Source organism: Schistocerca serialis, chromosome 10 (assembly GCF_023864345.2).
Source record: "Schistocerca serialis cubense isolate TAMUIC-IGC-003099 chromosome 10, iqSchSeri2.2, whole genome shotgun sequence".
NCBI lineage: Eukaryota > Metazoa > Arthropoda > Insecta > Orthoptera > Acrididae > Schistocerca > Schistocerca serialis.
Genome location: NC_064647.1, coordinates 69825297 through 69852933, shown reverse-complemented (window position 1 = coordinate 69852933; position 27637 = coordinate 69825297). Strand labels below are relative to the sequence as shown.

Genomic DNA, 27637 nt, shown 5'->3' with positions numbered 1-27637 from the left:
CAGTGAATTCGTACACGTGGTAGACCCTACGTGTCAGTTAAGTCTCCATCAATAAACCTTTCCATTACCGTTAATGCACATTTTACACTGCTGGAAAATAAACCTAAGCAAAAACAAGAAGTGCTGAATGCATGGTTGAGGACATGGAGAAAAGTGGGCGTTACTGTTGTCAAGAAGTTCCATGCGTAAATGGAACAATATTCTTTCCAAACAAGACGCACAGCACACCCCGTCGACATTTGCACTGTTATCATGTTGTTTTAATGGTCTTGCCAATGCTTTGCAATTGCTAAATATATATGGGAATTGGATGTATGTACCAGTCTCCTTCTCCATTTTCTCTCTGTACATCTCTTCGTTCTCCTCACGTGGATCATCTCCTTCTCCCTCCTCTCTCTCTCTAATCTTCTCTCCCTGTGCATCACTTCCTCTATGTATATCCCCTCCCTCCCTCTCTAATCTTGAGCCATGTTTTTTGCTATTTGCAAATTCAGATTACATAGTGAACTTTCCCACTTCCTCTGAAAACTGACTGGGAGGACGAAAACAGGACAGCACATTGTTGTTTAGACAGTTTCTGTTTGAAAATATACGAAATGAGAAAGAATATCTATACGAGGGTGAGTAAAATGAAAACATTAAATTTGTAATAACAAATCGAAATTTCGCACCGTTATCCTGTAAGTTGGTAAACTTGCTAAAAACAGCGTGCAGAATGGCCTGTAGGTCGCATCATAGTGCAGATGCACACCTACCGCCGCAGTATCAGTATAAAGATGGCCGCCCCACTTGCGACTTGCACCAGGGAAGAACAGCGTTCTGTTATTCGGTTTTTGCGTAGTGAAGGTGTGAAACCTATTGAAATTCATCGACGAATGAAGGTTCAGTACGGTGATGCAGGTTTGTCACAGCAGTAAGTCTACGAATGGAGTAGGATTGTGCAAGATGTGCTCCAGTTTCACAAAGTGTCTGCAGGATGGATGTCACGGCAACTGACTCCAGAAATGAGAGAACGACGTGTTGATGCTTGTGAAGAATATTTTTGGCGTCTTGAACGAGAAGGTGATGGCTTCCTTGCAAGAATCGTTACTGGGGACGAAACCTGGGTTCACTTACACCAACCGGAAACGAAGGGAGCGAGCAAGGAATGGCGCCATTCCTCATCACCAAAACCAAAGAAGTTTCTAACAGAACCATCAGCAGGGAAGGTTATGCTGACTCTCTTTTGGGACGAAAAAGGCGTCATTTTTGAGCATTACATGCCTAGAGGGACCACTGTCATCAGTGCATCATACAAAGATCTCCTAAAAAATCATCTGCGGCCTGCAATTAGATCAAAGCGACGTGGATTGCTGTCAGCAGGTGTCCTTTTACAACATGACAATGCAAGGTCCCACACTGCCCGTACAACAGTTGCAATAATCACAGACCTGCATTTTGAGTGTCTTTCTCATCCACCATACTCACCAGACCATGCCCCAAGTGATTTCCATATGTTTGGACCACTCAAAGACGCAATGGGAGGAAAGAAGTTCCGTTCGGATCAAGATGTACGCCACGTGGTGCATGAATGGTTGCGTGGACTACCAAAAGAATTTTTTTCTAAAGGAGTTTATGCACTTTTTAAGCGCTGGGGGACTTGCATTGGGCGTGGGGGAGATTGTGTTGAAAAGTGATACAGCTCTGTACCACTTCTGCACAATAAATAATATTTTAAAAAATATTTAAGGTTTTCATTTGACTCACCCTCGTATATTGCGTGTGTGCACATGCATGCTTGGGAGAGAGTGTGAGAAAATATGATTGCTATGGGGTTATAGTTCTTAATAAAAGAAAAAAATCATGATGCAATTAATACAGCTTGCCATTTCTGTTTCCATATTCCTCTTTTTATTTTCCAGAATGCCTACGCTACAGGACATAGTAACTGCAATGGCATCTGGTCATGAAGGGTGAGTATTCTGTTTATTCTTTATGGAATTTGCAAAAGGTTTGTTGTACCTACAGCAGCTGATTGATATTGCCAGGCAGTCTTGATACACCAACACGAGGGAACTGCCTACAAGGTAAGAGGATGCTAGTTTCACTAATTGTATACTTACCCCTGTGGACAATGCTGGCACGGCGGTGTTGTGCTGTGGCACTTGGATCAGAGAGAGCCAATTCAAACAATGGTAGCGGAAGAAATCTCCATAGTAAACATTTGGCCAATAAGGTGAGGTGGCAGTATACAGTTTCTAATCACCAGGCAATTCTTTAAAATGACAATGAGATCGTTTGTGAATCGCATATTATTAATTAACCATTTACTTTTCAACAATTTTAAATTTACCTTTATTCATGTTTTAATTATTACATTTTATCACTTTAATAAGTTACGCACTTGGCAAGTCTGCTGTAGACTTTACCTGTTGCACTATTTACTTATTGCATTCTGTACAATTTTATAGACTTTGTAGACTCACAGAAGCGACAGCTAACGAGCTTATGGGACAAACATATGTTGTGCTTCTGTACTGCAGTGTGCTATGAACAGCAGCGCTATTGGTAGCATGACTCCGCCGGAACTGTGGCTTGGTTTACACCGTATTTTAAATGTGTGACAAGCTAAGCTGATTTTGTGAACATTTTACGGCTTTTTTATAGTAGTAGGCCTATATGTGAGAAAATAGGTATGTCTCGTCATATTTTAAGCGCATGTTTTCACATGTATGAAAGTAATAATTTTTCATTATGGAAAATTTTATTGTTTTAAGATGTAATCTGTTAGTTGTACTTCATTTCCAATGTTTTGTTGAAGGTATGAAAGTGATCATTTCTGGGCAAAAGTCTTGTGATCATTGACGAAAATAAATGAAAAAGAAATTTATTCTACATTTCCTGGATCACTGTTTTAATTCGCGACTGTGACGCAGCTCCGGAAGTTATTCATAGTATCTTCTTGACTCAGTTGCCCTCAAACATCACTTTCAATAATTAACAATCCCAAAGCGTTGAAACTTGTCTTCTAAGAAGAGGATTCAAAGCCATTTTTTGTTCAGTTTCAAATTTGAAACTGCCATTTTGCAATTGTTCTTTGTGATCATAAGTGATGTTCTTAGAGTGTGTCCAGGATTAGGAAAACAGTGTTTGATGTCTTATTGGTGCTGATTGGGATGAAGTGAGGTGCGATAAAAATTGTCCTTTCGTGCAATCGAACTGATATGAAACAGCCAAAATTCCGTTAACCATTCTTTTAAAACTGTTGCGGTCTTGCCAACTCAAGCGCCACGCGTTGCTATGGATCCTACTGCGAGTTTGATGTGATAGAGATCGAAGTCTGAGAGATGAATGTTGCCTTAACTCATCGCAGCTGTCCATCAGGTGATTCAGCCAAACAAGCCATTTAAGTCTCCGTCTTGCACGACTGTAAGGGAGATGACACAACAGAATATTTAATTTTAAATTTTGATGGCGCTGGCCATTAGGTTGCAGACTAGATAGCAGCCGTGATTTAAGAGGCCATCCATTTACCTCCAGTGAAGGGAGAGGTGGAGCAAGTGAGTGGTTCGTACATCATTTGCTGCTGAAATGAAAAACTTGTTTCTAATTTTCTAATGGTATCGGAAAACTTGTGCAATGATCGGCCGATTGCACTGACAAGCAGGGTTCCTATCTAGGAAAATGGTACCTTTGTAAATTTTATACTGTTATGATAAATCTGGAAACTATACTTTTTCATGTTACTTTGAGCTACGAGGGTAATCCCAAAAGTAAAGTCTCCTATTTTTTTATACGTACATAGATCTGTTTGTTGCTACAATGTTTTGCATTAGTTTACAGCTTGAACATTTAGTTATTCGACATAATCACCATTTCTGTCGATGCATTTTTGTAGATGCTGTGGCAGTTTTTGTATGCCCATGTCATACCAGCTCGCCGCCATGCTGTTCAGAAAGTTATGAACCTCGTCTTTCACCTCGTCGTCGGAGCTGAATCGCTTTCCGGCCAAATGTTCATTTAACCTAGGGAACAGGTGATATTCACTGGCGCCAAGTCAGGACTACAGGGTGGGTGATTATGTTCCACTGAAACTGTTGCAGGAGAGCAACGGTTTGGCGAGCGATGTGTGGGCGAGTGTTGTCATGGAGAATGTGTACGCCCTTGCTCAACATTCCTCTTCAGCTCCGACGACAAGGTGAAAGAAAAGGTTCATAACTTTCTGAACAGCACGGCGGCGAGCAGGTATGACATGGGCAAACAAAAACTGCTACAGTGTTGAAAGGGTCCTGTAGCCACCTTTCGTTAGTCCGGTAGCCCATTTTCACTGGTATTTCTCTTTTCTCATAATTATCATAGTGGTGTTATAGAATGAATGTGGTTGTGTGTCACGTTGCTAGACGGTGCCGTAGTCTGCTGCAGAAAGTCTGCGATAGTCGTACAGATTCAGCAGCAGTTGTACAGAATAGCCAACTTTCGTAGTGGTCAAGTAGGCAAAGAGGTTTTCGCTACTTGTGAGAAATCCACATGGGTTAGGTTGGTGGCAGAAGTGGCATCTTTGGGTTTTCCGGGCCACGCGAAGCGTGGAAGAGGCTGGAGAAGAAGCGGGAGGCAGTCTGCCGCCGGTACGGGAAGCGTCCACAGCTGTGTTCCAGTCGAAGGAGTGTGAGTTAGACTGACCGCGTGGCGCGCTGTTACTTGGAGAGAGGAGAGATGTTAGCTTTTGGTCCCACTTTTCAACTCTGAAAGATTGCTTTGCCTTGTCGCAGCAAGGAATGTAAAACTTTGGCAGATTTTTCTTTTAGTAAATTTCTATAGCAGACTTGGATCCACCGGAAGAGCGCCACACAAAGGTGTCGAGAAGAAGTGAGTACTCGCTTCTGTATGAATGTCTGTTTGCCTTCAGCTGTGCCTGTAAAAGCTTTCATTTTTCTAAATATTATAAGCTTTGCTTTATCGTCAATTTTCCTTGCTTTATGTATCTTTCGTCCGTGGGGAGCCGACCACGTGGTTCAACATTAAAGTTTTGTTGGGCTACCGTCGTCACTAACTGTCCGGTGTCATGTTTGTTTTAAAGAACGTTAACTGTTCATGACTGTATGATGTGATATTGTTGCAACTTGGCCACGATACCTAGAAATTGCGTCACCACATACCACGTGGGCACGCGGGTGTACTGCGAAACGTGTACCGTTTCACGAGTTATTGCGATCAGTTATCAGACAACAGCAGTTGTATGAATGATTCACACCAAAGATTGTAGTTGTAGATTATAGCGGTGAACGTATCGACGGTTTTCTTTAATGTTTTAGGAATTAATGTTATCAGGAATTGTGTACATGCCTCACATCCTTATCTTTGGAATAAATGATTTTATCTACAATTTTCTCTTGTGTTCCGAGATTACTTTTTTGCACGTAAGCCACTCACCTCGTAGCTTTCCCGTTAGCACATCCAACGCGTTTCCTTACGCACAGGTCCAGTGATTAGTCTCCCCTTGTATTTTTTAACAAATGCTTTAGATTAAGTCTTATTTTCAGGTGTGTTGCTGCGAGCTGATCTTCTGCACAGTGTTCATTCATGTACTATTTTATTTTAAATGTCTGATTGTCGTGAACAGTGCATGGGCAATACTATTAACTACATCGTATCCCCCATGAGCGACATCACAACGTATGCATTTTTGTGAGTTTTTGGTCTGTGATCAAATTAATTTATTTTCCGACTCAACCAAACCTTCGATTAGTTGTATGGTTAGAGTCGGTGGCGACCCTAATCTTCTCACGTTAACTTCACAAGCAATAAGTATTTACATTCCCAATAACAATGTAATAACCCGTAGAAACAGGTTAGTTACAATGTCTACAAAAATGCATTGACAGAAATGCTGATTAGGTCGAAAAATAGCTAAATGTCCAAGCTGTAAACTGACGTAAACCATTGTAGAAATAAACAGGTCTATGTACTTATGAAAAAATAGGAGGCCTTACTTTTGGGATTACCCTCGTGTATGCATACATTCATATACAGCAAGGGTGTTTTACCCTCGCCCTTGAGCACACGAAAACCATCGTCATAATCACTATCATCATCATCATCGTTATGACCTTGCTTGTTGTAGGTCTGCTGCTCTGGAATACAATAAAGGATCACACTCTACAGGAGAGGGGGACCGGTACGAGGAGCGCATGCTGGCCCTGGTCTTCCTCCGCTGCGTGCGGTATGGGCTGCACTTCCAGTTGTCTGCCAACAATAGCGATGCTGGGAAGTTCGATGACGTGGTGTTGGTATGGCGACCGGAGGGACAAAATGAGGTGAACACCCTGCTCGTCCAGCTCAAGCACAAGACCTCCCCGACGGCCATGACCGTACACAGTGGCGCGTGGCTGTCAGAGGCCACGAAATGCGACTTCGGGCTCAGCATGTACTGCACCTCCTACAGAGAAATTAGCGAGACACTGGATACGAACAGAGCCACATTCGCCCTGTTGACGAACGCCTGTCTGGGCGACAGTAGCCTCGACATACTTGAGCGCCAGTATGTGGGCACCTTCCCAGGTCTGGAGCTGCTAGAGGCTGGTGGCCACCTGTACAACCTCAAACCGAACAACGAACAGGTTTGGAAGGCAGTCCATGAGGACATCAGCTTTGTGGAGAATTTTTACCTGCTGTGCCAGCAGAGCAGTTCTAATAACATTGTAGGCGACATTTGCAAGGAGCTGGAAGAATTGCTGGGCGCCGGTGACCTATGTGAAACCTTGTGTGACAGCTTGTGCAAGAGCATCAGGGACTGGATGAACAACCAAAGTGCGTGTTTGACGAGTGCTTGGAGCACATGGCAGGCACTCGTGGACGAATACGTCAGGAAGGAGGTGACCGAGTGCAGAGCACTGACCGCCAGACTCGAGTACTGCAATGTGGAAAACGTACGGAGCTACGTGGAGTCGTGTAACCCAGCGTGGTTGAGGCCTCCAGAAAGGCAAATGGCGGCTCTCTCTGCTACGAAGATTCACCAGGCACTGGCTAATGAAACGCACATCATGGTGGCTGTGGACCGATTCAGAGTGCTGCGACACCGGATTCTCCGCTGTTGGGGACCGTACTGCCGATGGCTGGTAAGTTTCAGAGTGATGGAAGCTAGTAAGAAATTGTTATTTTAACTTGAGATTTGAGGCAGTCAAAGAAAATATTTTATTTTGCTAACCAGTCAGCCACTATTGGTCATCATCAAAAAGATTGAAAATAGTGTGAGGTGGTAATCAACGAATACTTTATCAGATGAAATACATATACAGGGTGTTACAAAAAGGTACGGCCAAACTTTCAGGAAACAGTCCTCACACACAAATAAAGGAAAGATGTTATGTGGACATGTGTCCGGAACCGCTTAATTTCCATGTTAGAGCTCATTTTAGTTTCGTCAGTATGTACTGTACTTCCTCGATTCACCGCCAGTTGGCCCAATTGAAGGAAGGTAATGTCGACTTCGGTGCTTGTGTTGACATACGACTCATTGCTCTACAGTACTAGCATCAAGCACATCAGTACGTAGCATCAACAGGTTAGTGTGCATCAAGAACGTGGTTTTGCAGTCAGTGCAATGTTTACAAATGCGGAGTTGGCAGATGCCCATTTGATATATGGATTAGCACGGGGCAATAGCCGTGGCGCGGTACGTTTGTATCGAGACGGATTTCCAGAACGAAGGTATCCCGACAGGAAGACGTTCGAAGCAATTGATCGGCGTCTTAGGGAGCACGGAACATTTCAGCCTATGACTTGCGATTGGGGAAGACCTAGAACGACGAGGACACCTGCAATGGACGAGGCAATTCTTCGTGCAGTTGACGATAACCCTAATGTCAGCGTCAGAGAAGTTGCTGCTGTACAAGGTAACGTTGACCACGTCACTGTATGGAGAGTGCTACGGGAGAACCAGTTGTTTCCGTACCATGTACAGCGTGTGCAGGCACTATCAGCAGCTGATTGGCCTCCACGGGTACACTTCTGTCAATGTTTCATCCAACATTGTGTCATTCCTCATTTCAGTGCAAATGTTCTCTTTACGGATGAGGCTTCATTCCAACGTGATCAAATTGTAAATTTTCACACTCAACATGTGTGGGCTGACGAGAATCCGCACTCAAATGTGCAATCACGTCATCAACACAGATTTTCTGTGAAAGTTTGGGCAGGCATTGTTGGTGATGTCTTGATTGGGCCCCGTGTTCTTCCACCTACGCTCAATGGAGCACGTTATCATGATTTCATACGGGATACTCTACCTGTGCTGCTAGAACATGTGCCTTTACAAGTACGACACAACATGTGGTTCATGCACGATGGAACTCCTGCATGTTTCAGTCGAAGTGTTTGTACGCTTCTCAACAACAGATTCGGTGACCGATGGATAGGTAGAGGCGTACCAATTCCATGGCCTCCACGCTCTCCTGACCTCAACCCTCGTGACTTTCATTTATGGGGGCATTTGAAAGCTCTTGTCTACGCAACCCCGGTACCAAATGTAGAGACTCTTCGTGCTCGTATTGTGGACGGCTGTGATACAATGCGCCATTCTCCAGGGCTGCATCAGCGCATCAGGGATTCCATGCGACGGAGGGTGGATGCATGTATCCTCGTTAACGGAGGACATTTTGAACATTTCCTGTAACAAAGTGTTTGAAGTCACGCTGGTACGTTCTGTTGCTGTGTGTTTCTATTCCATGATTAATGTGATTTGAAGAGAAGTAATAAAATGAGCTCTAACTGGAAAGTAATCGTTTCCGGACACATGTCCACATAGCATATTTTCTTTCTTTGTGTGTGTGGAATATTTCCTGAAAGTTTGGCCGTACCTTTTTGTAACACCCTGTATACAGGATGTATCACCTAAAATTTGCACCACAAATATTGCGGAACTGGAAAGTGCTATTGATGTGTGGCTTTCACAGAATGTGTTGCTAGTCAGGGGCTTGTATTGTTAGCCAGTAAACCTGTTTTAATGTTACTTAGAAAGTACATTTTTTGTGCGAACGTATACGTTCTGAATGGAACAGTGCCTATTGACATTAACAAACTAAAAGTAGTCTAAATCAGAATGTCAGTGGTGTTTGTTGCAGGATTTTAGTGAGAATCTTTTATGGTTCAAATGGCTCTGAGCACTATGGGACTCAACTTCTGAGGTCATTAGTCCCCTAGAACTTAGAACTAGTTAAACCTAACTAACCTAAGGACATCACAAACATCCATGCCCGAGGCAGGATTCGAACCTGCGACCGTAGCGGTCTTGCGGTTCCAGACTGCAGCGCCTTTAACCGCACGGCCACTTCGGCCGGCAGAATCTTTTATGAGATATCGTATTTTGCGAAGTCCCTATACCAACAGTTGTACGATACCTATGGTAGCACACAATAAACGACACAAGTGTGTACACTAGTTATGTGGATTGTGACCAGTATTGAGACAATTGACCATCAAAGGTTGTGTTCAAAACCACAATATCAGTGGCAATACTGCTTCCAGTCTGGTATGAAAAAACGTCTGCTCACATGCTAGCATTTCAGCAGACTTACAGTAATACATCATTGCATATCATCGGGTGTAGTTGCTATGTCCTTGTAGACTACATCTTTCAGCTTTCCCCACAGAATAAAGTCTACAGGCGTCAAATCCAGGGAATGGGCCAGCCAAGGTACAGGTCCTCTGCATCCAATCCAACAGTTTGGAAGAAGCTTAGATGGCTGACCATCCGGTTTGCCATGCACTGTTGGCAAACGGGGTGCACTCAGCCCTGGTAAGGCAAACTGAGGTGCTACTTGATAGAAAAGTAGTGGCTTCAGTCTTGGAAACTGACATACAGCCAGGAGAGCGGTGTGCTGACCACATGACATAGGATGCCACCTAGTGGTGTTGCGAGCGCGTGACTTGGTAACAGGCGATCATCCTAGCAAAGATACGGGCTGTAAATGGAGAAATCCATTAAGATAAGTTGCTTTGACCACAAGCCCCTCCATATCCGCATCCAGTGACGCCTGTAGGCTGAGCATGACTTATGAGTGTGTATGTGTGTCTCTCTCCCTCTATACACCAAAAAACGTTTTGCATCACCCAAGTTCCCAGAACTCCAGAAGATAGACGTTGACTGTGGATATTATATCACAGACACAGTTCCTATGACTGTTCAGAGATATCACTAAACCGGCCCAAAGATGTAAACAACCATGCATCAGCAGCACCTATTAGATGGAGGGGGTCCGACAGCCGATCAGTTCCAACCATTCCACCAGGAAGGAGGTACATGGCTCGTGTTGACTGTAGTTCAACCATGCCTAGACGGTCGTTACCGCGATTCGATCGTGTCCGTATTGTTACTTTGTGCCAGGAAGGGCTCTCAACAAGGGAAGTGTCCATGCATCTCGCAGTGCACCAAAGCGATTTTGCTCGGACATGGAGTAGATACAGAGAGACAGGAACTGTTGATTACATGCGTAGTTCAAGCCGCGCAAGGGCTACTACTGCAGTGGATGACCGCTACTTGCTGCTTATGGCTCGGAGGAACCCTGACAGCAACGCCATCATGTTGAATAATGCTTGTCGTGCAGCAACAGGACGCCGTGTTACGACTTAAACTGTGCGCAATACGCTGCATGATGCGCAACTTCACTCTCGATGTCCATGGCGTGGTCCTTGTTTGCGGTACAGATGGGCCCAACAACATGCCGAATGGACCGCTCAGTATTGGCATCAAGTTCTCTTTACTGATGAGTGTCGCATATGCCTTCAACCAGACAATCGTTGGAGACGTGTTTGGAGGCAACACGGTCAGGCTGAACGCCTTAGACACACTGCCCAGCGAGTGCAGCAAGGTGGGCGTTCCCTGCTGTTTTGGGGTCGCATTATGTGGTGCCGACGTACGCCGCTGGTGGTCATGGAAGGTGCCATATCGGCTGTACGATACGTGAATGACATCCTCTGACCGATATTGCAACCATATCGGCAGCATATTGGTGAGGCACTCGTCTTCATGGGCAACAATTCGCGCCCCCATCGTGCACATCTTGTGAATGACTTCCTTCCGGATAGCGACATAGCTTAACTAGAGTGGCCAGCATGTTCTCCAGACATGAACCCTATCGAACATGCCTGGGAAAGATTGAAAAGGGCTGTTTATGGATGACGTGACCCACCAACTACTCTGAGGGATCTACACCGAATCGCCGATGAGGAGTGGGACAATCTGGACCAAAAGTGCTTTGATGAACTTGTGGATAGTACGCCACAGCGAATACAGGCGTGCATCAATGCAAGAGGGCGTGCTATTGGGTATTAGAGGTACCGGTGTGTACAGCAATCTGGACCACCACCTCCGAAGGTATCGCTGTATCGTGGTACAACATTCAGTGTGTGGTTTTCATGAACAATAAAAAGCGCGGCAATGATGTTTATGTTGATCTCTATTCCAATTTTCTATATAGGTTCCGGAACTCTCGGAACCGAGGAGTTGCAAAACTTTTTTGATGTATATACATTGGCACCCCATAGCGTCCCGTATGTGTCCCATCGATTTACTTCAGAACAGGTGCATTTTGTGGCCAAAACATCTACATGAGTTAACTAACACGCTCCTAATACCACTGCAGCACAATTCTGTCCTTGTGACAGGAACTGATATTCTGCTGGAGATGTCACAGCCCTCGGGAGGACATGTAGCACGAAGGAATCCAGGTGGTCCACAATAGTAACTAGTCCACAGGTCTCATAGTGGTTTGGATTACCACCAGAGGTCCCCTGGAAGTCCAGAGGAACCTCCATCATAGCACAATACTGCCACTACCAGAGTCCTAGCATGACACAGCGAATGTTTCGCACAGGCATTCGCTCGAATGACGGCAACTCTGGACATGACCACCGATTGTGTGTAGTGAGGAACGAGATTCATTTGACCAGGAGATACGTTTCGACTGATCCACGGTCAAGTCTCAATGATCCTGTGACCACTGAATCATAACTGATGATGTCGTTGAATCATCATGATGACCTCGAGCGTTCGGCATCTGCACCAGGTCGGACTAAAGGAAGACATCAGATATTTTCAGAGGTAAGTTGCTAGATTTGTGACTGATAGATTCGAACAACATGCAAATGTACGGAGGTTCTTCGGGAACTCCAATGGGAATCTCTGGAAGGAAGGACATTCTTTATGAGGAACACTACTGAGAACAGAGAACCGGCATTTGAAGCTAACTGGAGAACGATTCTCCCACCTCCAGCACACGTTGCGTGTAAGAACCACGAAGATGAGATGCGAGTAATTAGAGCTAATACGGAAACATATACAGTCGTTTTTCCCTCCCTTTGTTTGCGAGTGAAGCAGGAAGGAAAGTGACTAGTAGTGGTATGGGGTACCCTCTGCCACGCATTATGGCGGATTGTGGAGTATCATGTAGATATACACTACTGGCCATTAAAATTGCTACACCACAGAAGCGAAATTTAACCGACAGGAAAAAGATGCTGTGATATGCAAATGATTAGCTTTTCAGAGCATTCACAAAAGATTGGCGCCGGTGGCGACACCTATAACGTGCTAACATGAGGAAAGTTTCCAACCGATTTCTCTTACACAAACAGCTGTTGACCGGCGTTGCCTGGTGAAACGATGTTGTGATGCCTCGTGTACGGAGGAGAAATGCGTACCGTCACGTTTCCGATAAAGGTCGGATTGTAGCGGATCTCGATTGCGGTTTATCGTATCGCGACATTGCTGCTCGCGTTGGTCGAGATCCAATGACTGTTAGCAGAATATGGAATCGGTGGTTTCAGGAGGGCAATACGGAACGCCGTGCTGGATCCCAACGACCTCCTATCACTAGCAGTCGATGTGACAGGAATCTTATCCGCATGGTTGTAACGGATCGTGCAGCCACGTCTCGATCCCTGAGTCAAGACAACAACCATCTACACGAACAGTTTGACGACGTTTGCAGCTTCATGGACTATCAGGTCGGAGACCAAGGCTGCAGTTACCCTTGACGCTGCATAACAGACAGGAGCGCCTGAGATAGTGTACTGAACGACGAACCTAGGTGCACGAATGGCAAAACGCCATTTTTTCGGATGAATCCAGGTTCTGTTTACAGCATCATGATGGTCGCATCCGTGTTTGGTGACATCGCGGTGAACGCACATTGGAAGCGTGTATTCGTCATCGCCATACTGGCGTATCACCCGGCGTGAGGGTATGGGGTGCCATGGGTTACACGTGTCGGTCACCTCTTGTTCGTATTGACGGCACTTTGAACACTGGACGCTACATTTAAGATGTGTTACTACCCGTGGCTCTACTCTTCATTCGATCCCTTCGAAACCCCACATTTCAGCAGGATAACGCACGACTGCATGCTGCAGATCCTATACGGACCTTTCTGGATACAGAAAATGTTCGACTGCTGCCCTGGCCAGCACATTCTCCACATCTCTCATCAGTTGAAAACGTCTGGTTAATGGTGGGCGAGCAACTGGCTCGTCACAATAAGCCAGTCACTACTCTCGATGAACTGTGGTATCGTGTTGACGCTGCATGGGCATCTGTACCTGTACACGCCATCCAAGCTCTGTTTGACTCAATGCTTATGCGTATCAAGGCCGTTATTACGGCCAGAGGTAGTTGTTCTGGGTGCTGATTTCTCAAGGCCTATGCACCCAAATTGCGTGAAAATGTAGTCACATGCCAGCTCTAGTGTAATGTATTTGTCCAATGAATAACCGTTTATCGTCTGCATTTCTTCTTGGTGTAGCAATTTTAATTGCCAGTAGTGTAGATGCAGATAACACATAGGGGTCCTGTGCTGCGAAGCTCCGTGTGCAAAAACGTGGCTGAATGGTGAGCTTCGAAACACTTGTGCCTGCACCAGCCTAGTACTCTGTCATCATTTCTGTCCTGGGTGGTCAAGCCTTTGCCCTCTACGTTCTGTGACGAGGCGTGGAGGTCAGTCAGCTTGGCGCCTGCTTGTGGTTCCACAATGGTTTAACCATTTTCCATAGATGTAGTTACGAACAGCCTACCAAGTTTCGCTATTTCCGAGATACGCGTTCCCAGATGCTGGGCCATAGTAACATGCTATTTGTCAGAGTCGCTTAGATCGGTGGATTACCTCAACTGCTGTTTGTATCGTCGATATTACAGTTCCCCATTAGTCTCTGTTGCACCAGTATACTTTGCTCACCCTGTCATATGACTGCAGCGTGACCATTCGGCGTTCAGTCTCGCTGTGGACAATGGTCATAATGTTTTGACTCATACGGAGGGCGGTCAGGAAAAGTCTGTAAAGCTTGTAAGGGTTCTGCAGGGTAGGTGCGATCCGAAATAACTGCCAAGAAAAAACTTGGATACGTCGCCTCGTATCCGAGTCAATTAGCATTGAAGTTAGCCAACCAGAACGCTGAGCGGAAGTTCAGGCACCCCGTCAGATACGCTTAGTGTCAGTTATTCTCATATTGTTGGTGATAGCGCACGCGATAGCTCAGCATTTGGCTCTGGTTCGGCCCTTAATATCGTCATGTCCAAATTTTGTATCGCTCTCTTGTTTGGTTTTAGGAAACGAAACGAAGAACACATTTGGCAACACCGTCTATGGCGGGTCGTTTGGCTTTGCACAAGCAACGGGTTGCTAACTTAAATGCTAATTAATTCTGAAACGTCGCAATGTATCGAATTTTTTTCTTAACAATAATTTTTCAGCACACCTTACCATGCGACACCCTGAAAAGTTTCTCAGATTCTTTCTGACCATCTTGTATAGTCTGTAATTCATCGGTCCTCATAATGTTGTCACATTACAGCTCCTTAAGCAAACTCTCCATCTGTAGCACTGAATTCCTTAATGAAAATTACTACAGTCTTAAATTACTGAAGGTCTCCAAAGGCCAGCTCATCTGGAAATAAACACGGGAAAGCTGAAAATTAGGCAATAAACACCTAACGACTAGCTGACTACGTGACCATGAATTTTCTGCTACAAAATTTTCTTTCCCGTTGTGTTTGTTACCTCTTCTTCTTACAGGCCTCTTTTACTGCAGTGATCAATTACATTGTTCCAGTTTTAGCTTTGTTGCGAGTTTTGCAGAACTCCACAGCTTCCCCAGATATTTTTGGATTTATTCAGTGCATCTGTTTAAAATGAACGTTTCAGCTCCATAAACCACTAGTATTTGATTATCATATTACAGCCTCTTAGCTTTGTCCATTTTCTGATGCATCTTTTATCGTAAATATCTTGCTGTTTAAGTTTTTGTGGTACTGAATTTCATAAACAATATTTTATATGCTAGTGTCTTAAATGATTTCGCCAAAAAATAGGGAAGCTCTCTCTTTTTTTTGGATGCCAAACACTTACGTTTCCTTTTATGACGAGGTACGGATTCTTTCCCTTTCTTTTGTTTCTTTAAGAATATATACTCGCTGTGATCTGTTGGAATGTTCCAAATCAGAATAATAGGTTATTATGCAAGAGCTAATCTGACTACCATGGTAATGGCTCTTCTTAACTTGAGTCTTTGTTCCATTTTAACCTTTGATTTGTTCAAGTTTTCGAAAAGTTTTGAGAGGGACAGACGGAAATTAATGGAGACACTCCACCATCTTGTCACATGCGTGTATGCTGAAAATTTTCCCTGAACCTTACGTTAGATTTTGCACAATCTAGTGTTTGTCTAATAAGTGCACTGACTTTGAGGTCTAGGCCTAACTCCTTTAGATTTTTGAAGCGGCTGTTACGGTCCACTGAGTCATAAGCTTATTTAAAGTCTACGAAGGTGAAAACTTATCCCCTAGCATACATTTTTTATTTCTGAGTAATAGATTCAAAATGATCATATTCTGGCGAGTATGCCTTTGACCTCCAACTGCTTCATATTTACCGAAATTATTTTACCATTACTGTTGTCTATGGCCCACTAAGCAGAGCTGTTTTCTAGTTTACTATTATTAAATACTATACAGTGAAGCGATCATTGTAGTTAGCACTGAAACATTGTAAGATATTTTTGTGTCGTTTATTGAGTCACAAAATATGACTTCCTTGAACATTTAAATCACTTTTACAAGATACTTATTTTATGGAGTGTTATAACAGCACTAGTGTTAGAAACATATAAAATCTCTGTACAGTATTACTAAAATAGATGTTGAATGGAATATTTCCACAATAAACTGTTTCGCCTAACACAGACTATTTCAGTGCTCTTGTCCCCCACAAAATCTACACTATGTGATCAAAAGTATCCGGACACCTGACTAAAAATGACTTACAAGTTCGTGGCGGCCTCCATCGGTAATGCTGGAATTCAGTTTGGTGTTGGCCCACGCTTAACCTTGATGACAGCTTCCACTCTCGTAGGCATACGTTCAACCAGGTGCTCGAAGGTTTTTTGGGGAATGGCAGCCCATTCTTCACGGAGTACTGCACTGAAGAGAGGTATTGATGTCGATCAATGAGGCCTGACACGAAGTCGCCGTTCCGAAACATCCCAAAGGTGTTCTATAGTATTCAGGTCAGGACTCTGTTCAGGCTAGTCCATTACAGGGATGTTATTGTCGTGTAACCACTCCGCCACAGGCCGTGCGTTATAAACAGGTGCTCGATCGTGTTGAAAGATGCAATCGCCATCGCCGAATTGCTCTTCAACAGTGGGAAACAAGAAGGTGCTTAAAACATCAATGTAGGCCTGTGCTGTGATAGTGCCATGCAAAGCAACAAGGGGTACAAGCCCCCTCCATGGAAAACACGACCACACCATAACATCACCGCCTCCGAATTTTACTGTTGGCACTACACACGCTGGCAGATGACGTTCACCGGGCATTCGCCATACCCACACCCTGCCATCGGATCGCCACATTGTGCACCGTGATTCGTCTCTCCACACAACGTTTTTCCACTTTTCATTAGTCCAATGTTTTACGCTCCATACACCAAGCGAAGCGTCGTTTGGCATTTACCGGTGTGATGTGTGGTATAAGAGCAGCCGCTCGACCATGAAATACAAGTTTTCTCACCTCCCGCCTAACTGTCATAGTATTTGCAGTGGATCATGATGCAGTTTGGAACTCCTGTGTGATGGTCTGTATAGATATCTGCCTATTACACATTACAACCCCCTTGAATTCTTGGCAGCCTCTGTCAGTCAACAGACGAGGTGGGCTATGCGTGTTTGTGCTGTACGTGTCCCTTCACGTCTCCTGTGGTGTGCGTACTGTAAGACCTTCAGTACACACACCATCAGATTATTTGACTCGTCGCTCTAACGAAGTAGGCGAGTGTCAGCAGTATGTCTCGTGGTTTTATCGTGGCGTGTTTATCTTCTGCCGTTAGGTCAGACGATAGAAATGCCACTTGCACGCTTAGAGTAGCAGATTGACGGTGACCAACTTTAAACAGAAATTGATTAATTTTCACACACATTAATTAAAATAATAACAAGCATAAAAATTACTTGGTTCTGGATGCTATTTACAATTGACAATCTGAAGTTCCTTTGGTACTGGTATGTTAATCTTATTCTCACATATATCTCTGATACTTGACAAAAGTGTCTATACATTTATCTTCATGGCTATGTACAGGAATATGGTAATCTTATTAGGCGCAGACTGAAACTTGACTATAGACTGGTACAGACTAATGCAGACTGGTACAGACTGGGGCAGACAAATGCAGACTGACTAATCAGAGGTCTGTACACTCGTTATAATACCTCGCGCATTCATGTATCACTGCGCGAGTGTGATCTGCGAGGAGAAAAGGTTCTACGTTAGCAGCAATCTCATTGGCTGCGTTACATATTAATAAGCGGATTGGTGGAAGCAGAATTTGGTCTGTCTCTATGGCAGCACCATCTCATAATGCGGAGACGGACGAGCGCTGCGCCTGTGCTGTTGTGCTTAGCGGGGCGCGCTCTAGTGGGAAAGTTGTGTACACACTGACTATGTGGAACTATGTACACAACATCTCCACTTCAGTATGACATCGCAGACAGTAGACCTAGGGATGTTAGGGAGTGTTGATATCTCGCTTACAGACGTATGACACAAGTGAAAATCACCTGACCACGTTCAAAGTTCGTGAGTTCCGCATAGCGCCCCATTCGGCTCTCTGACGATGTCTAATACCTACTGAGGTCTCAGATATGGAGTACCTGGCAGCAGGTGGCAGCCCAATGCACCTAACATGAAAAACCTATGTTTTTGTCCGTATACTTTTGACCACATAGTGTATTAGTTCACTGGGAGTAATGGTGGTTCTTAGTGCCAATAGATCTTATCAAGTTTAATTACTACGAAGTGAAAATGGAATCATACAGAGATAGAACAAAAATGTGTTAATTGATTCTTCTGAAGAGAAACAAGGCATTTAAAGCTGTTTTATGTTGTGAATAAGTAGTGTAAATTTCAATATGCGAAAATTGTGAAATAATTATGCAAGTTGTATTTAAAAAAACGATTTTTGAATATATTTGTGTCTAACTGATCTGTTTCAACTATCTTCAGGTGATTGTAGATGATGAGACTGAAGATAGCTCTGCGATTCTGGATGAGCTTACGAACGAGATGCAAAGTGAACGCCGAAGTCATCGCCGCTTCGTCGTTGTGTCGTGGAGGGGCAGGCACTGCTTCAGCGACACTTGCCGCACAGCCGACATCAGCGGCGACAGCTGGAACGACTTCCTGAACATTAGTGTCGCGTTAAACGGGGACCGCTACGGATGCCGCCTGCAGGACCTGGTGGCGGACGTCGACGCCCTCCAGTCACTGCTGGATGGCGAGCCGGCACTCTTGCTGGCTCTAGCACAGCTGTCACAGCCTCTGAGGATGGGCCGGGAGCTGGAAACTCTGCCCGCGCACTACGTGCCCAGGAAGCTCGTGGACCAGCGAGTGTTGACGGGCGAGTTTTTCTCCACTCTGGTTAAGATTCGAGAGCGAGAGAAAGAGCACGTCAAAGGTACTGGCAGCAACACAATAATTGTGGAGGGGAAGCCCGGAGTGGGCAAGTCAAAGATGCTGTCACATGTGGCGGAAAAAATAAAAGAGAAGGTCCCTTCTTGCTGGCTATTGAGAGTTAATCTATTTAAGTTTTACGCAGTTTTAGATCACAGTAAGAATGGTGTGAGTGCTGCAGAAGACATCTTGAGGTGGACAGTTTTTAACGAGGGCGTTCTAGGTGAACTGGAGTACACACTGCTCAGACACTGCCTGCTGCAGTCCACGCAAGTCGTTTGTCTCGTGGACGGCTTCGACGAGGTGTGCCCCGACTATGTCTACAAGTGTCTCGAGGTGCTCCCTCTGCTGTCTCCACGCAAGGGAAAGCTCCTGGTGACGACGAGGCCAGAACCGGTGAAGCTCTTACAGGCTCGGATGGGAGTGTCGCCACACACGCTGGAGCCTTTCAGTGAATCGGAGCTAGAATATTTCTTCACGAGCCATTCCTCGAAGGGAAACATCCCAGCCATCAGTGGTCTCAACAAGAACTTGAGGAATCTTCTGAGGATCCCTCTGTTTGCTGAAATGTTTGTAAATCTGTCGCAGGAAATTGATGAGACGTATGACATTGTGACTCTGTACGAAGCTTTCTTCCAAAATAAATTCAGAAGGCTGTACGAGGAAAAATTAGGTGACAACCTTTCCGCTCCCGGGAAGAGGAGAGAGGTCGAGAAGGCACAGGAGAAGCACGAAGAACAGCTGATGCTCCTCGCGGCGTCAGTTCTGTTGCACAGCGCAGACGTACCAGCAATGTCACCGTCCGATAGGGGAGACTTCGTGAAAGCTGGAATCGTGTACGAGTTCTCCTACAGGAAACCAGAGTTCCTGCACAGGACGTTCGCCGAACACTTCCTCGCCAAGTGGTGCTTCCTCGGATACGGAGATCGGAGCCGTGCGGTGGCGTACCGTAAGGCCTACCTCACCGGGAGACTGGATTTCTTTCGAGAGTCCTTCGACCGCAGGGCAGTGAGGGGCCGGCCACTGCTGGAGGCGGTGCTGGAGGCCCTGTCGGGTGGCGACGAGGGCGAGATGAGGGCACTGCTGGCCGGGGGTGCCGACTGGAGGCAGACAGACGCGTGTGGGCGCAACGCGCTGCACCTGGCGGTGGCCCACGGGTCGCTCCATCTGCTGCAGCGACTGTGGAGACGCGCGGGGGAGGGCACACTGTCTGCAGAGGACGGCCTGCTCGGGTGGACGCCGGTGAGGTACGCCTGGGAGCGCAAATGCTGGTCTGCTGTGGAAGTGCTGCTGATGGCGGGAAGTGAATTCAGCCACCTGGGGGTCGTGAAGGCAGGGCAGCACGACCCCGTACAACTGCAGGCCGCGTTCCAGCAGGGCGGATGCCGGGCCCTGTACCAGCACATCCTGGAGGTGAAACGTCGCGTACAGAATGACACCTACATCTGTATGGTGCGAGAAGAATTAGAGGTAAATTAAGATGTACCGTGCATTACATGTAACTAATCCAGTACTGCTGGCTGGTAACCTTATTTGGAATCTTGGCCTTTGCAGACGAATGCTCTTACCGACTCAGGTACGAATGACTCGCGCCCCACCCTTGCAGCTTTACTTCCGACAGTACTCTCCCCTACTTTCCAAACTCCACTCAAGTTTGGAAGCATACCAGGGATCGGTACTCTCGGAAGAAAGTATATTGCCAAAAAATGGCTTACCCCATGTGGTGTGCGTACTGTAAGACATTCGGTACGCACACCATCTGATTATTTGACTTGTTGCTTTAACGAAGTAGGCGAGTGTCAGCAATATATCTCGTAGTCTTATTGCGGCCTGTTTATTTTCTGCCGTTAGGTCAGACGGTAGAAATGCCACTTGCACGCTTAGAGTAGCAGGCTGACGGTGACCAACTTTAAACAGAACTTGATTAATTTTCACACACATTTATTAAAATAATAAAAAGCATAGAAATTACTTAACTTGATTCTGGATGCTGTTTACAATTGACAATCTGAAGTTCATTTGGTCTTGGTACGTTAATCTCATTCTCACATATCTCTGATACTTGACAAAGTGTCTATACATTTATCTTCATGGCTATGTACAGTAATATGATGATCTTATTAGGCGCAGAGTGAAACTTGACTACAGACTAATGCAGACTGACTAATCGGAGGTCTGTACGCTCGTTATAATACCTCGAGCATTCAGGTATCACTGCGCGAGTGTGATCCGCAAGGAGAAAAGGTTCTACGTTAGCAGCAATCTCATTGGCTGCGTTACATATTAATAACTGGATTGGCGGAAGCAGAATTTGGTCCGTCTCTAAGACAGCGCCATCTCGTAGTGCGGAGACGGATGAGCGCTGCGCCTGCACTGTTGTGCTTAGCGGGGCGCACTCTATTGGGAAAGTTGTGTATGTGCTGACTACGTGGAACTATGTACACAACACCCCAGCTGAGGAGATTGCTACCGACGTGAATTTTCACTATGCAGCGAAGTGTGTTCTGCCTTCGTTTCTTCCAGGAGCACTTGTTCCAAAAGTTGTGCAGAATGTCTTCTGTGAAGCTGAGAAAGTAGTAGAGACGAAGTGTAGTTGTGGGAGTGGTTTGGAAGTCGTGCCTCAGTAGCTCAGTACATAAGAGTATTTGTCTGCAAAAGGCAAAGCTTGCAGGTTTGAGGCCTGGTCTGGCTCGCGGTTTTCATTTGCCAAGAAAGGTGCACACTCCACAATGGAGTGAAATTATGAGGGACACTTAAATGAAAACCAAGCTCCCTCCACAATGGGACCGTGCAATGGTTCCATTCAAAAGTAATCATTACATGCATTAAGACAATTAACCCACTAGGAGACAAGATGATAAATTTCAGTTTCATAGAATGTGATCAGTTAATGACAGATTCACAATATTTCCCGCTCTTGTACTTCCTCGTCTGGCGGAAACCGACATCCACACGTCTTTCTTCAAGTCACCAAAGACTTGAAAATCGCACAGTGAAAAATCCAGGCTGTATGGAGGATGTTGGAGTGTTTCCTAATCAAATCATTGAAGTGAAGTCTTCGTCCAATTGGCAGTGTGGGGATGGGCGCTATCGTGCAACAGGATGAATCCCTCTGACAGCATTCCTGGACGTTTTGACTTTATTGCGCACTGGTTCTCTGCAAGTGTCTTCAGAGCATTGGAGATCAATTGTGATACCACACGCGAGGAACTAGATGCGTAGAGGGGCCCTGAGGTTGAAAAAGCAGGTCATCATGACCTTAGCAGCACGTCTGCCAACAGCTTTGGATTTGTTTGGTGCGGTAGATGTGGAATTTTCCACTATCGTCATTGCTGTTTGCCTTCGGCTTGTTGGTATGCTCAAAATGGTTCGAATGGCTCTGAGCACTATGGGACTTAACATCTGAGGTCATCAGTCCCCTAGCACTTAGAACTACTTAAACCTAACTAACCTAAGGACATCACACACAGCCATGCCCGAGGCAGGATTCGAACCTGTGTGGTTCCAGACTGAAGCGCCTAGAACCGCTGGGCCACAACGTCCGGCTGTTGGAATGCTCTTGCATAAAATCGTCCCGTTGCACTGTAATGCCTACCCCCGACGCTGCCAATCAGAAGATGGCTACGCTCCAGCGATTTGGTTGGGATCCCTCTGCACAGCCTGGATATTTCACCATGCGATTTTCTCAACATTGGTGACCTGAAGAAAGACGTGCATGTACGTCGGTTTCAGTTGTGTAATGGTTCTGGAAGTGTAAGAGTGGGTGTGGTTGTGGAAACGCCAGTAGCCGAACGCATTCTACGAAACAGGAATTGATCGTTTTGTTTCCCAGTGGGATAAATGTCTTGACGCATGTGGTGATTACTTTTGAATGGAACCATTCCATGTCCCATGGTGGCAGGTGTCCGGTTTTCATTGACTATTCCTCATAATAAACATAGCTAATATTCTCTTAACACGTGTATGTGTGAATGTTACTAGACCTTTACAATTAGCAATCATGCACGTAATTTTAATGATAGTGCAGTTTATATCTACGATGTTTATTACAAAGTGCGATCCCGCAGTAAGAACTGTCGCAATGTGAAAAAAGTCATCCCATCGAAAACAGACATTATCTTTAGCAGTAGGCGAAGGCCTTGTTAGGTTACACTAAACCTGACTTGAAAGTAGAAGCCAGCTTCACACCCGTCTGTAGTGTTATCACGAAAAAACAAGCATGAAGCACCGTGGTCTGACAAGAATTAACGTAATGAGTCTGCTCTTAACAGTGACCACCTCAAATAGCTTAACATGTAGCGCGTTAGTCTGCTAGACAGGGAGGTGAGTCCGACCTGAATCGAATGCGCGTCGCGATAGCGGTCGAGACAAGGTACAGCGGCCACCCTGCGCGTGACTTTTAGGCAGCTGTCACGGTCGTTTGCGCAAATGCTGCGCTGCTCCCCGAACTGCACCTCCAAGTATACGATATGCACACAGTTAAGGTACGAGAACACACACAAGAGACTTAACAGGCTTCACACACAGATGGTGTACACGACTTCCTCCACTTAGCCTACCTTCACGACTGTGGCTTTAGGAAGAGCATATGCCTGGACTCGAAGTTAAGTAATAAAATAAAATTTTCCAAACCCGAAAAGTGGACTTCATAGTAGACAGGGAAACGAAAGGAGAATGATCAGCAGAACATAGACCCTCTGCAGCTCTGCCTGTGTCTCGTAGACTCGGCAAGACTAACCAGAAATTCAAGACACGTGGATATTTTTTAAAAATAGATTCGTCATAATATGCTACAAAGATATGTAGTTGCGACCTTAGTAACAGTGGAGGGAAAGTGTGTATCATTATACTGGTATTACGTCGCCCTATCAGCGACAACTTTGGTTAACTCGGTACAACGTGTAAACAGAATAAGCTACTAAAATTATTCAGGCGGCACATCTCGGTGTGCTTGACAAAAAAAAGTCTAATGAAATATCGTTGAATCACGTCCTTTATTTTTGTATTCCTAAAAACAGATATTTATAGGTTTGATGGTAGGCGCATTTCTCTTTACATTCTCAACTGATGCGGTCAGAGAAAGGTAACGGACGAACCAGAGAAATGTAAACATTGGATGTGTACGAGACGGCGCGGCGGCTAGGTACTACGGAAACAAGCAATGTAAACAGTCACAGGGTTGTCCAGAACGTGTAATTCGTTTTACATAAACAATGAATTTAGTAAAAACAGACGTTTGCTCTTTTACAGCGTTACCATAACGAAGGTTGTGGTAGTAAAGAGAAGCTAACATAAAATAAAATGTGTCTCCTTCAGTACAAAATGAACCACTTACCACGTAATTTGTTATGCATTAATTACAATGAACTGTTTCCGATTTTTACAACAATACCATAACGAAAATTAAAATCAGATTATTTTCCTTTGCTGCAACAGTGCCACAATGATAATGACACCGAGATTACTTTGCTCCTGTACACAAATATTAAAATAAGTGTTTAAAATGCCCACCATTTGGGATGATAATAATTTGTAGCGGAGGGCGTTAAACTGCAAGGTCATCAGCGCCCGCCGCCCCCCCCCCCCCCCCCAACATTCGGTTCGACAAATGCTTCATTACTGCGCACCCACTTCGTCACACTCGTTCACACACATGCACATTTGCCTTTATGGTACTGGCAGCCGTGAAAAAGTCCTCTGCGTAAGTTCATCCACATTATTTACCTTCTGAGCACGAATAAGTTCCTTCATATGGCCCCAAAAGTAAAAATCCAGTGGGTTTACATCAGGGCTGCGTGCTGTTTATCAATGTGGACGAAAACGTCCTATCCATCGTCCTGGAAATCGTCTATTCAAAAATCTTCGTACTCTGTGACCAATGTGGGATGCAGCACCATCGTTGAGGACCTACATGTTATAACGTACGGAAATTTTTTGGAAATTTGTGGTAAGGTTCTGTGGGACCAAACTGCTGAGGTCATCGGTCCTTAGGCTTACACACTAATTAAACTAACTTACTCTACAACACACATACCTGTGCCCGGGGGAGGACTCGAACCTCCAACGGGGGAAGCCGGGCGAACCGTGCAAGGCGGCTGAGACCGCGCGGCTACCCCGCGTGCCATTGACGTACAGTTAACGGAATATTTTCTAATAAAGTTGGTAGCTATGTTTCCTCTTGAAAGGTTCGGTAATGGTTACCAGTCTATCGTGTAGGTAAAACATAAGGCGCAATAATCCAAGCATCGACTTTATCCGCTCATACATTTACGGAAAAGTGTTGCTACTACTTGGTGTGGATTGTGTACACTCCATGTCTGCATGTTAAGGAAATTAGTTATTCCGTCGCGTGTGAAACACGATTCATCTGTGACGGGTATTTTGTTTACAAACTCATACTGCGCGCTTTGTAACAAAAACCACACTGCGAATTGTCGTTGCGGAGGGAAATCTTCCTCTTCCAACGTTTGTACGCGTTAAATGTGGTAAGGCCACAGACGCTCCTCTTTCAAACTGCGACAAACGACAGTGTGCGATACACTCACTTGGCGGGCGATGCCTCTAATACCCTAAGTAGGATCTTAGTGGATGCAGTCGAGAATTTGTTCCTCAGCCTCCAACGTACGTTCTTCGCGTTGTGGGCCTCTGCCCTCTACGTGGGGTAGTAAAGAGCAGCATCTCTCAATCTATACAAATTAAGTAGGTACTGTAAGTTGTATTCTGTGATTATTTATTTGATAATAAAACGAAAGCATATCAGAGCAGACAATAGGTTTCGCGTACAGACTTAAATATGAAAAAGTAAAGATAACTACTGCACGAAACTGATAAGGTTTTCGTGACCTCTTGTTGACAAACTGTCTGTTGGCTTCCGTCCACCACCAGCAATGGAGGATGAAGCTCTGACAATGCCAGCCATTTGAGCTGGCGAAACGTCAGAAAAATCATCAAACAAACATCGGCCGCAGAACCAGAGACAGTAGCTAACGGGCAGTTTGATAACAGGTGTACTGTGTTACGAGTGAATTGCAAAATAATCAACCGAGCGAAGTGGCGCAGTTGTTAGCATACTGGACTCGCATTCTGGAGGACGACGGTTCAGACTCGCATCCGGTTATCCTCATTTAGGTTTTCAGTGGTTTATTTAAATTGTTTCAGGCAAATGCCGGGATGGTTTCCTTGAAAGGCCACAGCCGATATCCTTCCCCATCCTTTCCTAATCCTATAGCACCGTTTACTCCTCTCTCCCAAATCAACGAACCAATCAAAATAATCGACTAAAAGTAGAGATTCATGATGATATAAACCTTTGGTGAATACCAATAAATATCGATCGTTCGGGAACTCTTCGTCGTGGGAAGCGTTCTCGACAATCACGTATAGCTGCCCTCGCAACACCTTTTAATTCGCCATAAATTAAATGAATGTTGCATAGCTCAGTGACAGTAAATCTCCCTTCCACCCTAACCACATTAGACGGCTGTTTGACACTGATTTTTTGGGATTTTTTTGGGTGGTAACAATTAATTAGAATTTAATCAAATTTTGACATCATTTCATCCATATTTCGAACAGTTTTTGCGAATTTTTTCAATAATTTCAGCCAAAAATAACAAAGCTACGTTGTGATGTCCGCTGAAGGCTGTGAGTATAGTTCTTCAACTGCGTTCAGCATAGTCATCCCGATTTTCATCTGAAATCAAAAAGGTTTTGAGTTTATATTGATTTCTTATTTTCTAAGAATATGAACCTCAATACAGGTGAAAATAATGAAAATGAAACATTTTGCAGGCGTCGGAAGAATTTACTTCGATTTTCACTATATTTTTTCTAATTATATAAATAAAAATACCCTTAAAATCATATCATCTCAGAAGTTGGTTCATATAATTCGTAATTTTCCAAAGAATCATACTATCTATTTTCATGATGATCCGTTCTATACTTCTAGAAAAATGTGAAAAAAGTCATTTCGAGATAAGCGCGTTTGAAAAATAAATTCGCGGAAACTAGAAATTCAAAGAAGTTAACAATAGGGTAAAATGCTTATCGATTAATCTGCGAGTCCAGCATCATATACCAATCCTTTCTCTTCGTGATAGGCTTCGTTTTGCACTTGCAGCAGTGCTTTCGAGCTTTCCGACCTTCCTTCGATTCCAGCTAACTACGTAGATTCTGCCGGCTCACGCGCTGGTTATCCATTTGTTCGGCATAACTGAAGCTTCGTGTGCCTACTACAATTCCTGCCTCGTTCATCACCATCAGAAGGGATGAATTTCCTTCATTGAATAAGCCCGCTGCTAAATACGATGCCAATTCAACGACTTTTCAGTGCGGAGTGCAAGTGTTTAGGAGGTGGAATTAAAACTTTCATTCGCAGTTTGTGTGTGGCCACCTAAACATCTCTCCAGTAATTCATCCCTTGCTAAATCTTAATATATTGGAAGAATTTCGTTACCCGATGTGCACTCGGTTCTATGCTCATAAAATCTAAACGCGTGCGAATTTCGCTTTGAAATTTTGACAGGTGTTCTTGGATAGTTAACCTAAAGATTTACGCAATTAAAAAAAATCGTATATTTTGAACCTACTAATGTGGTTTCCCCCTTAACAGAGCTGAAATAACGTCAACACAGGCAACATGGCGACTGCCCAGGATTGGAG

The 27637-nt window shown here is 44.7% G+C and overlaps 1 protein-coding gene across 1 annotated transcript in view; it reads left to right on the top strand.

Annotated features, from left to right (window-relative positions):
* The window catches only part of LOC126424840 (uncharacterized), a 102944-nt gene that overhangs the window by 33818 nt on the left and 41489 nt on the right, over positions 1 to 27637 (top strand). Inside the window, exons 2-4 of the mRNA XM_050087646.1 lie at positions 1902 to 1952; positions 6101 to 7094; positions 18527 to 20443. Coding sequence (XP_049943603.1) covers positions 1903 to 1952; positions 6101 to 7094; positions 18527 to 20443 — 2961 coding nt within the window. The 5' untranslated portion in view covers position 1902. The remainder of the gene's footprint in view (positions 1 to 1901; positions 1953 to 6100; positions 7095 to 18526; positions 20444 to 27637) is intronic.